The 11,759-nt window shown below is 34.5% G+C and overlaps 2 protein-coding genes across 2 annotated transcripts in view; both read left to right on the top strand.

The window, feature by feature from the left end:
- Positions 1 to 8,262, top strand: part of HELRODRAFT_188726 (hypothetical protein) — a gene marked incomplete at its 5' end in the record, with an annotated part of 14,199 nt that extends 5,937 nt beyond the window's left edge. Inside the window, 8 exons of the mRNA XM_009021662.1 lie at positions 1,803 to 1,922; positions 2,398 to 2,531; positions 5,678 to 5,705; positions 6,281 to 6,418; positions 6,889 to 7,062; positions 7,235 to 7,354; positions 7,438 to 7,662; positions 7,855 to 8,262. Of these exons, the coding sequence (XP_009019910.1) occupies positions 1,803 to 1,922; positions 2,398 to 2,531; positions 5,678 to 5,705; positions 6,281 to 6,418; positions 6,889 to 7,062; positions 7,235 to 7,354; positions 7,438 to 7,662; positions 7,855 to 8,012 (1,097 nt within the window). The 3' untranslated portion in view covers positions 8,013 to 8,262. The remainder of the gene's footprint in view (positions 1 to 1,802; positions 1,923 to 2,397; positions 2,532 to 5,677; positions 5,706 to 6,280; positions 6,419 to 6,888; positions 7,063 to 7,234; positions 7,355 to 7,437; positions 7,663 to 7,854) is intronic.
- A 203-nt stretch (positions 8,263 to 8,465) lies between these two features.
- On the top strand, positions 8,466 to 11,138 carry HELRODRAFT_65946 (hypothetical protein; the record flags this gene model as incomplete). The annotated part of the gene is made up of 9 exons (XM_009021663.1): positions 8,466 to 8,533; positions 8,749 to 8,859; positions 9,077 to 9,286; positions 9,361 to 9,452; positions 9,646 to 9,800; positions 9,980 to 10,057; positions 10,279 to 10,416; positions 10,679 to 10,759; positions 10,983 to 11,138. The coding sequence occupies 9 exons, from the start codon at positions 8,466 to 8,468 to the stop codon at positions 11,136 to 11,138; spliced, it is 1,089 nt and encodes a 362-aa protein (XP_009019911.1).
- Positions 11,139 to 11,759: the final 621 nt, after the last annotated feature.

Consider the following 11,759-nt stretch of genomic DNA (forward strand, 5'->3'; position numbering starts at 1 on the left):
TCGACATTATGCAATATTTGTATTACATTAATAGAATTCTATCATTCATTGGAATTATTTATTTATTTTGTTAACCCAATGAATATTTGTTTGTCTGTTTTCTGTTTGTTTGTTGGTTCGTTCGTTCATTCGTTCGCTCGTTCGTTCGTTCGTTCGTTTGTTCGTTTTGCTTACGTTGTTTAGTTATGAAGGCTTGTTCGATTGAATTATACCTTTTTCTACCTACTCGTTTTTAGATGGATCAAGTTTTATCAACTTATCTGATTTTAACACAAATAACAAAACAATAATAACAACAACAACAATAATAATAATAACAATAATAATAATAATATAAAAAATAATAATTCTTACATCTTTCGGAGGAAGGCTGAAAATAAACTTTACGAAAAAAAAATTAATTTATTTTATCACTCCAAGCTACCCTTTTTAATTTTTTTTTAATTTTATTTTCAATCAGTAGATGAAAGAAAAGACACACACGCGCGTGCGCACACACAAACACACACATAGGCACACGTACACACACAAACACATACAAACACACACACTTCTATCGCAACAACAGTCTATCAATTATAATATGGACCTTTTAATCATGGAAATCACGATTTGCTGGTATAATTGGGTTTATTCGTGCGTTCACATTCATATATAAGTATGTGTGTTTTTATGTGTGTGTGTGTGTGTGTGTGTGTGTGTGTCTATGTGTGTGTGTGTGTGTGTGTGTCTATGTGTGTGTGTGTGTGTATGCTCACATAAATAGATATACGTCTTTACACACAAATTGTGTATACACATTTGTATTTGTATTAATTCGTTTGCTTATTCCATCACTCGTTCATTCATTCATTCATTTTTTGTTCCTTCATTCATTCGTTCATTCATTCAATCATTAAATCCTTTTTTCCTTCATTCATTCGTCATCGAATCGTGAATATTGTCGTCATCCCATCGTCACCGTGACGTCATAACAATCATCGTCATCATTCATCAACGTTATCATCTTTCAACATCGTCAACTACTGACGCTACTTCTCTTATCGCCATCTTCGCCGTGACGTCACTATGACGTCAGAGCTACCAAATTTTTCGAGTTAGAAACATGTTTCGTATCATCATCATTTTATCTTCTTCATCATCGTCTCATTACCATTACATCATCGAGACATCCTATCACGTGACGATCATGATCCCGTCATCATCATCATCATCGTCGTGACGTCATCATCGTCGTCGTCGTGATGTCATCATCATCTTCGTCGTGACGTCATCATCATTCGTATCAACGAACCGCAGTTCATTGGTTCGAAGGCACGCTTCATTGATTATCAAGATATACATCGTCAATCGCTGCGCATTCGACGCCTTTTGTTATTGTTTATGTTCTTGTTTGTGTTTATGCATTTGTTGCTGTTTAAACTTTTGTTTGCGTTGTTGTTGTTGTTTATGCTGGTGTTTATGTTATTGTATATGTTGTTAATGTGTTGTCGTTGTTTCGTTGTCTTTGTTGTTGTTGTTGTCTAGTATGTGTTGTTGTTTTTGTGGGTTTTTTTTAGTTGCTAGTGCTCATCATCACCACCATCATTATCACATCACCATCATCACGTCATCATCATCATCAGAACCACCACCATCATCATCACCACCACTATCATCATCATCACCATCATCCATCACCACAACCATCATCATCATCATCACAACCATCATCATCATCACCACAACCAACATCATCATCACCACAACCATCATCATCATCACCACAACCATCATCACATCATCATCATCATCACCGTCAGAACCAGGTCCCTTAGAATCCTTCACGGCGGTGGGACGCGGAATAAATTACCTCATGCTGATGTGGGCCGCTCCCAAGGAGAAAAATGGGATCCTACTGGGATACACTCTGACGTATACCTGTTGGTGGAGTTGGCGTTGATGATGATGGTGATGGTGGTGATAGTGGTGATGATGGTGATGAGGGTAGTGGTAATGATGATGATGGAGGTGATGATGATGATGATGAGGGTAGTGGTAATGATGATGATGATAGTGGTGATGATGATGGTGGTGATGATGATGACGATGATGATGATGATGACGATGACGATGAAAGTAGAGGTAGTGGTGATGATGATGATGATGATGACCATGACGATGAAAGTAGAGGTAGTGGTGATGATGATGATGATGATAATGATGATGACGATGATGATGATGATGATGATGATGATGATATGATGATGAAGAGGAAGAAGATGCTGAAGAAGGCAAGAACGTAACGCCTGAGATGAAGGAGATTAAGAAGAGGATGACAATAATATTGATAATATATAACAAAAACACACACGCACGCACACACACACACACACACACGCACACTCATATTTCCAGCATTCAAAGAGATCACAGACGCAACAGATCAGCTACACAGATTGGAGATTTCTGGAGAAAATAACACACTTATAACCTTGAAGAACCTCTCACCAGACTACAAGTACAGCCTGACTGTCTGTGCGAAAACCGTGGTTGGCTGCGGGCCAGCCTCTTCTCTAGAAACATCCACCCTAATTGATGGGCGTGAGTTTTTGTCTGAGAGAAAGAGAACGAGAGAGTATATGTGTACGTGCATGAATGTGTTTGTATGTACGTGTGTGTTTGAGTGAGTGTGTGTGTGTGTGTGAAAGAAAGAGAGGGAGAACAGAAGATTGTGTGTACATTCAATGTATGTGTGTGTGTGTGATTGTGTGTGTGTGTGTGTGTGTGTGTGTGTGTGTGTATCTCTAGGCACCCTTGCGTAATAATTATCACAGACCTAGATAACAAAACATGTGGTGTTGGTGTGTGGCTGGAGTCAGCCGGTGCAACGAAATAAAAGAACAGAAGAAGGAGAGAGAGAAAAAGTAAAAGCGACTAAATGAAAAGAATTGGAGAGAGAGTGAGAGAGAGTGAGAGAGAGTGAGAAAAAGAAAGAGAAAGAAAAAGAAAGAAAGAGAAAGAAATTTTAATAAGAGAGAGAGAAAGAAAGAGAAAGAAAAAGAGAGAGAATTTTTAATAGAGAGAGACAGAGAGAGAAAGAAGCGATTAAGTTCCAAGAAAAATATAAAGTTGAGGATGTAGATGGAAGGAGCGAAAGAATGACAAAAAAGAGAAAAAAGGGTAGATAGACAGAAAAAGAAAGAAAAAAGAAAAATGAGAGTAAAAGAAGAGAAAATGAGAGAGAGAGAGAAAGGTGGGGTATACATAGATAAATGTTTGTGAATGTTAAATTATGTATGGAGACAACTGCGGAGAGATTATTGCTATTCCTGGTCATTATCCTACCTTAGTGTGTATGCATGTGTGAATTGGTGTGTATGCATGTGTGAAAAGATGATTATGCGTGTGTATGTCTGTGTTCGTGTTGGCTTTTGAGTGTGTGTGTATGTGTGTGTGTGTGTGTGCGTGCGTGTGTGTGTGTGTGCGTGTGTGTGTGTGTGCGCGTGTAATCATTATGGCTATCGTCTTCACTATCACCATCATCATCATCGTCGTCGACATCATAACGTCATTAAAGTTTGTACGAGCAGAATAAATTTTTAATAAGATGTTCAGAGAGATTTAAGGCAACAAATGTTTGCGTCTGATTCGGAGTGTGTGCTTGTATGCGTGCGTGTGTGTGTGTGTGTGTGTGTGTGTGTGTGTGTGTGTGTTTGTCGCCATGTTCGTTAGTACCCATAAATAATATTGTTTAGAGCACTGCGTATTAATGGGAGACTGTTGTCGTTGTTGTTGTTGATGATGATGACGTTGACGGTGATGATGATGAAGACGATGTTGATGATAATGATGATGATGACGATGAAGATGATGTGGATGATGATGATGATGATGATGATGACGATAAATATAAAGCTGGTGATATATTTCAAGTGCTAATCGATACATTTTTTGAGATAAAATTTAAAAAAAAAAAAGATGAGGTCCATTTAAATAAAACATAGATCTTAAAAATGATAAAACCAAAAATAATGAATATACGTAGAATAAAATGAAGCGCTTCGATATTACCAACCGGAAATAAAATATTAAACACTCGTCTGCTTCCGCTTTTCTCAGAAAGAGACATGCTCATTGAAGCATAGATATAAAAGCGAGAATTAACTATGAGGAAATTCTCTCCAATATCACCCTTGCGACCCGTTCAATATGGCGTAAAATTTTATATCTTTGTTTTCAACTGGAAGAGCTATAATAGTTTTTTTTATCTATACATTTTTTTATTTTTTATTATCGCGATTATTTTCCGGTGCTATACGATTTAGTGTTTTTGGTTTTATTGATGGAGGGTTGTAAATATTTTTCATTTAATTTTCTTTAGACTCTTTATTTTATTCTGTTTTTGGTTTTTATTATTCTATTTATGGGCCCTTAGATGAAAAGAATCGTTAAAATACTTACTTGTCCATGCATCCATCCAACCATCCATTCATTCATTTCTTCATTCATTCATTCGTTCATTTCTTCATTCATTCATTCTTTCATTCATTCGTTCATTTCTTCATTCATTCATTCTTTCATTCATTCGTTCATTTCTTCATTCATTCATTCATTCATGGATGCATACGGCGTTCGTTCATTCGTACGTTCATTTAAAATTTATTTAAAGTTAAATGCTTCAGATAAAGACATCAATCGATGACGCTTCATGGTCCTTTTATATATGTTTGTATATAAGTATATTTGAATGCGTGCTTGTATGTTTGTTTGTATGTATGTATGTTTGTATAAAAGTATGTATGTATTTATTTATGGTATGTTTGTGTATTGGTATGTGTTTGTATGTTAAATGTTTTTATCTTTTTGTTTGAATATGCTTTCTTATCATCCATCTTACCTCTTTTTATGTATTTATTTTATTAATTTAAACTTTCAAATGACAAAACAAAGATATATATTTTTTCGAGGCTTTACACCAAAGAATATTAATTCTTCAACATTAGACCGGCAGATGAATTTTAGACGGGTTTAATTAAATCCGATAATCCTGAACATTTAAAATTGGAATCTTTTTATAGCCACTTTTCTGTTTAATTTACTTCTTAATTAAATATCGAAATCACAATTGCTAACAAAGATCTAGAAAACATAGAAGTAACAGTTTTGATATTTAATTAAGAAGTAAATTTATTTATTATGTCTTCTAGATCTTTACCATCGACGTCATCGTCGTCTTCATCCTTATCAAAAAATCCTAGCGATGAAAATGTAACAAAGCAAACATTTTTGAATATATAATCAGTTGTAACTTGAGCTCTAAGCAACTCTAAATCTCTCTCTCTCTCTCTCTCTCTCTCTCTTTCCTTCGGTGTCTCTATTTTTATTTTGTTTCTCTTTTCTCTTTTTCTCTATTATTTTTTTTCTTCCTACATATTTTTATTTGTTTACCTGTGCGATATTTTTTTTATTTATGCACCGGTCTTTGTATTATAGGGTGTCGTTGTTTTTGTTGATGATGTTGTTGTTGTTGATGTTCAGTATCAACAACATCATCATCATCAACATCATCATCATCAACATCCTCAAAAAACAACATCAACAAAATCATCATCAACATTTTCATCAACAACATCACCATCAACAAAATCATCATCAACATCTTCACCATCAACAACAACAACAACAACAACAATAGCGCGCAGAAGCTTATGGCAAATTCTCACGTAAGTTTTATTCTCCAAACCGAACAAACGCCGGCCATTGAAAAAGTGTTAGTTATACACCTCCGTAAGGATGACGTCATCATAGTCATGACGTCATCATCATCACCATCATCATTACCATCACTATCATCATCGTCATCGTCATCCCAATTATTTACAATCTCGGAGGAAAGAGTGTTTGTTTACTAGGATTTTGAAAAATTCTCCTCTTCATTTTCGAGTACTTTGGCGATTGGAATTTAATTGACGGCTACAGAATGGTCCAACCGTACACACTACACATACATGATATGATGATGACGACGACGATGATGATGGTGGTGGTGGTGATTGGGGTGGTGAGTCAGATGGTGGCAACGGTGATAATGATAACGGTGATGACGGTGGTTATGATGATGGTGTTATTGATGGTGATGGTTATTTTTGAAATTTATGAAAAAAAAGATGCAATGAGTCCATATTTCTTCTTCCCCGCTTCAAAATTTTGTTAATAAACTCATATAACCCTGGATATTTATTTCCAAAAAAAGATACTAAAAAAATACAAAAAACGTAAAAAAAAATCAACCAATCAGCGCCGAGTGCACCGGAAATCATACTGAACCTGCTAAACGATGATAGGTTGCTGAATGTCACGTGGTATACGCCATCAAGGGGTCATACTAGTAGAACAATCGTCGGAACTACGTACATCGTTAATTACAGAAAAGCAGGTTTAGAGTTCTCTAAAACTTTCGTTATTTGATTGGTTGGTTGATTGGTTAGATAGTTGGTTGATTGGTCAGATAGTTGTTTGATTGGTCAGATAGTTGGTTGATTGGTTAGATAATTGTTTGGCTGGTTAATTAAGTTTCGATTGATCAGTTTGATTTGATTGACAGGTTGGATTGTTTTTTAAATAACAATTGTGTTGAATTGTTCAGTTGATTGACCCATTAAATGGTTAAAATTTAATTTTCTATTAAGTTGTGAAGGTCATTCAACTATAATTTCAAATTGTAATTAAATATTTTTTAAAGTGTCAATTAAACCAAAGACACTTAATACCAACATTTTTTCTATATTTCAGGCCAAAGGCCAAACTTAACGCTATTCATCTTTTAAGTTTGTTTTTTCCATCAAAAAAAAAAAATCAAATAAACTATAAAAAATTAAAAAAATTTGCGTCAAACCAACCAATCAGGAGAGAGCAAGTGGACCCAATCAAAAGAACTGGCCAATAAGGGTTGGCATATCATCAGTGGCCTGGAAGGAGATGTGACCTACGAGATAAAGTTGACCTCTAGAAATGGTGAGAAGGAGGGTGACCCTGAGAGTTATAGCAATATCAAGCGGATAAGGATCGGAAGAAGAGAAGGTGGGATTTCATTCTTTTATCGATTCGTTCGTTCCCTCTTTTGTTCGTTCGTTCATTTGTTCGTTCGTTCACCTGTTCGTTCTTTTATCTAACATTTATATAGTCGTTCACTCATCCAATCAATTGATAATTTGATTATAAATTTATTTGTTTTATATTCTACCAAATTAAGATATTTCGAATCAACCTTCATTCCGTGTGTGGTACGGAGACTCGAACGTCGTGAAAATCGGCTTGGAACATACGAAAATCGAGGCTATCCAGTCATACCGAGTCGAATATCGATACTGGGGTTGGCATTTGAGAATTTAAAATAGCGCTACATCAGTTCTTGTATAAAGTAACACAAACAAATAACAAACACATCCCTAACAGGAAGCAATAACTGGATTTCAACAGCTCCGCACACCTCTTTACAGATCATAACTCTAGATGACCTCACTTCCGGCGGTCGATACGAGGTCAGGGTTGTGGTCACTATGAACACCAGCGTAGAGGCTAATGTGGCGACCAACATGGCGACTAACACTGCGATCAACGCAGAAACCAACCTACAGACGTTAATCAGTCAATCGAAATTAGTTGCTGTTGGAAGAGATGGTGGGTGATGGTGATGGAAATTTTCATTTATACATTTTTCTTCTTTTTTTATAATTTAATTAATTACTTACTAAATAATAGTATAGTTTATACATTTTTTTTCTATTTTTATAATTTAATTAATTACTTACTAAATAATAATAATATATAATTTATACAATTTTCTTCTATTTTTGTTAACTTTCTCACCAGGCGTCCAGGCTCCGTTCAGTTTTCCAAGCAAGAGCAATCATTCTCATTCAAACATCTCCAAACTCCTAATTATATCGTACCTAATAATTTGGACATTAGATGCATTCTTTCAACCTAACAACTACTTCAAATTATCCCAGAATTTCGGTTTAAGTTGAAATTTGTTGCTTAATTCGTAGCTCACGAGTACCACGTAAATTTCGTATTAAATATATTGTACACGCGATATGTTATTATGAATTATTAGACTATTATTATTATTGTTGTTTATTATTATTATTATTATTTTTCTTCTTTTTATTCTTATTTTTATATTTTCACAACGACAATTTTTTTTCTTTGTGTTGTTTCGATCGTCTGTAGTAGAAAAAAAAATATTAATAAATAAATAATGAATAAATAACTGATGAAAACTTGGTTTTAATATTCTATATTAATGATGAAATAATAAAAAAGATGACGACGATGATGATAAAAATGGGCCTCACAATATATCTCAACTCTAATTAATTCTTAAGGTTTCTTTGTTAAGTGTTCTATGTTCGATGCAAGCGTCTGCCCTTAATGTCGCCTATTCCAAAAATTTTTTAGTTACCAAATAATTTGACAAAATGACGGTCAAATATACGCATAAAATTGCTGAAGCTACTTTACTCGGATTTATAAAGCTTTTATTTAGGTTTTTTGGTTCTTTTACTTCAGTGAAAATTCGGAATTTTAAAATAAAATCCTATTAAAATTTATTTAAAATTTTAAAATCAAAAAATGTCCAGAAAATTTGCTTTTTTAATTTTTTTATTAATAATGTTACTACCATTACTTAAAAAAATATTGTTTTAGCTTTTATTATTTTATTTATTATTATTCTTATTGTTATTCTCTTTATTATTGTAGATGGAAAGGCAGTATGTGGAAATTGATATGGAAGGATGTGTTGATATTTGGTACCATCTATGTTTCAATTTCTCTCAGCTACTATCTGGCATTTAATGACGAGCAGAAAACGTTCGGCAGTCATTTACAATTATTGTTATTACTATTGGTATTAATAGTAGTAGTAGCAGTAGTAGTAGTAGTAGCAACAGTAGTAGAAGTAGTGACAGTAACTGCAGTACTTGTTTGAAATTTAGTAAATTTAGCTTAGTTACAGTAATGTTATTATTACTACTACTATTATTATAATTATTATTATCATAATAATAATTATTATTATCGAAAATAGGCGATTTCAGCAGATAGCCTTATACTGCAACTTAAACAGTTACAAAATTCCACTAGCCTTTGTGCTGGGGTTCTATGTGTCTCAGGTTGTCAGCCGGTTCTGGCTATATTTCAATTCCATACCCTGGCCATCAACGCTCGCATATTATGTTAACATATTTATAACTGGTGAAGACGAGAATACAAGAAAGTATAGGCGGACAGTAATGAGGTATTTGAGGTATAATATTAAGTAATAAGAATAATAATAATTGTTATTTTTTTTATTGTGTTATTTGTATGTAGGTACGTATGTTGTACGTTTACAATGGTTATGAGGTCAATCTGCCAGCCTGTGAAGAAGAGATTTCCAACGCTTAATCATCTTGTTGAAGCTGGTGATTCTAACATTTGTTCATTATCTCGTTCATTTATTCGTTCGTTTGTTCACTCATTCAATAATTATTTTAAACATTCATTCATTTCCTTCTATCAATCATTCATTCACGCTGTTAGTTCAACTGCTTTCATCTCACTCATTCATTTTTTATTCACTCAATCATTCATTCGTTCACTCATTTAATCTCTCAGGCCTCCTAACAGAGGAAGAAGAAACAGAGGTTAAGAATTTCGAGGTCAAATGTAACCACTACTTCATTCCAATAGTCTGGGGTACATCTCTGATCAGCACTGCTCGTAAACAGGGAATGATTAAGAAAGATATTGATCAAGAGAGGCTGATTATGGTTGGTTCGTTAATTGGTTGGTTGGTTGATTGATTTGTTAACTGGTTGATTGATTTGTTGGCTGGTTGGTTTGCTGGTTGGTCAGTTGACTGGTCAGTTTTTGACTGGCTAGCTGTAATGATGATGAAGATAAATACTAGTAAACATTGATCTAATTTTTTATGCTAAAAATCCTGAAGGAATTAAATGCATTTAGAAGCGGTTGTAGCAAGTTGATCAGGTTTGATTGGGTCACTCTACCACTAGTCTACACACAGGTCGGTGGGTTTCGTGGTTTCTGACGAACATTCATTCATTTTTGATTGCATGGTTTGTTGGCTGGTTGGTTTGCTCGTTTGTCCTTACTTTCGTTCGTTGGCTAACCAGTTAGCTAGCATTCAATCAACCAGTCAATCAATTAGCCAACCAGTCAATCAATTAGCCAACCAGTCAATCAGTTATAGCCAACCAACCAACCAAGCAACTAATCGATCACAAGGTCGTTTCAGTAGCAGTGTATTTATTTTCATTCACCTGTTTGCTGGGCCGCTACCCCTTTATAAAGGAGGGCAACCAGGAGTCATACTTCCCATTCTTTACCCTCCTGCAATTTGTCTTCTATATCGCTTGGTTGAAAGTTTGTATACAGTTGTGTATGTATGTTTTGTGTGTATTTGTATAGTTGTACGCACGCGATACTATTTGTAGTCATTGCGCAATGATAACGAAAACGAAACGACGTTTTTTGCCGTCTGTGCTATTTCGTAATATTAGATAATGTATAGTAATTATTAATATTATTAGTTTATTATTATTATTTTATTATTATTATTATGTTAATAGTAATTATTATTATTAGTTTATTATTACTATTTTATTATTATTATTATTATAAATAGGTGGGGGAAGCAGTTGCGAATCCGTTTGGCGAAGACGATGATGACTTCGACGTCAATATTCTTATCGACTGCTTTGTTCAAGTTTCAGTTTTCTTGTTTTTTTGTTTTGTTTCCCTCTGTTTTGTTTGGCTGCAATTGTATTTCCTGATGTTTCGGTTTCATTTTTTAAGCTGAGAGGTCACATTACTTTGGAGTAATATTGTATATACATTTATTTATCATCGTCATCAACAGCCCATCATTATCGTCACCGTTGACGTCATCATATCATCACCAACGACGTCATCATCATCATCATTATCAGGAATCGTTTATAGTTGTGGACCAATTGAAAACGAGCATCCCCAAATTAGTGAAAGACCAACATTGGAATAGGCAGGATTTTAGTATGCCCCAACTTAACGAGGTGGCTCTTGTCGAGTTTCTCGGATCGGCTGGGGGCATCAAGTTAGTGAATTAGTGAATGAGGCCAAGTGAATTAGTGAATGAGAATTAGTGAATGTGAATTAGTGCACGTTAAATAGCAAAGCTCTTTACAGCAGCGTGCCACCTCTTACGAGTATCTTTAAGACTATGTTATTCTTCTTATTATTATTATCATGATTAGTGTCAAAGAAGAGAAACAAACCATGGTTGAAATTGAGAAAAAAGATGATTTGCAGATTCCTATGTTAGTTCTTCTATCAGTCATTCATTCAATCAATCAATAAATTGCTCATTCAATTATTTATTAATTCATTTTATCATTCACTCATTAATTTAGTCAATCAGTCAATCAACCGATTAGACAGCCATTCAATTAGACATCCAATTAACCATTCAATTAACCATCCAATTAACCATCCAATTAACCAAACCTCATTTCAGGTTGTTCAAAATATCGGTCCTATCTCGAGACAGCAAGCCATCAAGGATGGAACCTGTGTACGATGCCACATAAAAATGATGTTATGTACATATAGTGTATAGTTGAATACTGTTCACATGTGTGTGTGTGTGTAAGTGTGCTTATGTTTATACGTATGGCTGTGTGTGTGTGTTTTTTCTTGGTGCCTATGTACGAAGCTACTGAAACTCCATC

This window comes from Helobdella robusta, assembly GCF_000326865.2.
Source record: "Helobdella robusta unplaced genomic scaffold HELROscaffold_3, whole genome shotgun sequence".
Lineage (NCBI taxonomy): Eukaryota > Metazoa > Annelida > Clitellata > Rhynchobdellida > Glossiphoniidae > Helobdella > Helobdella robusta.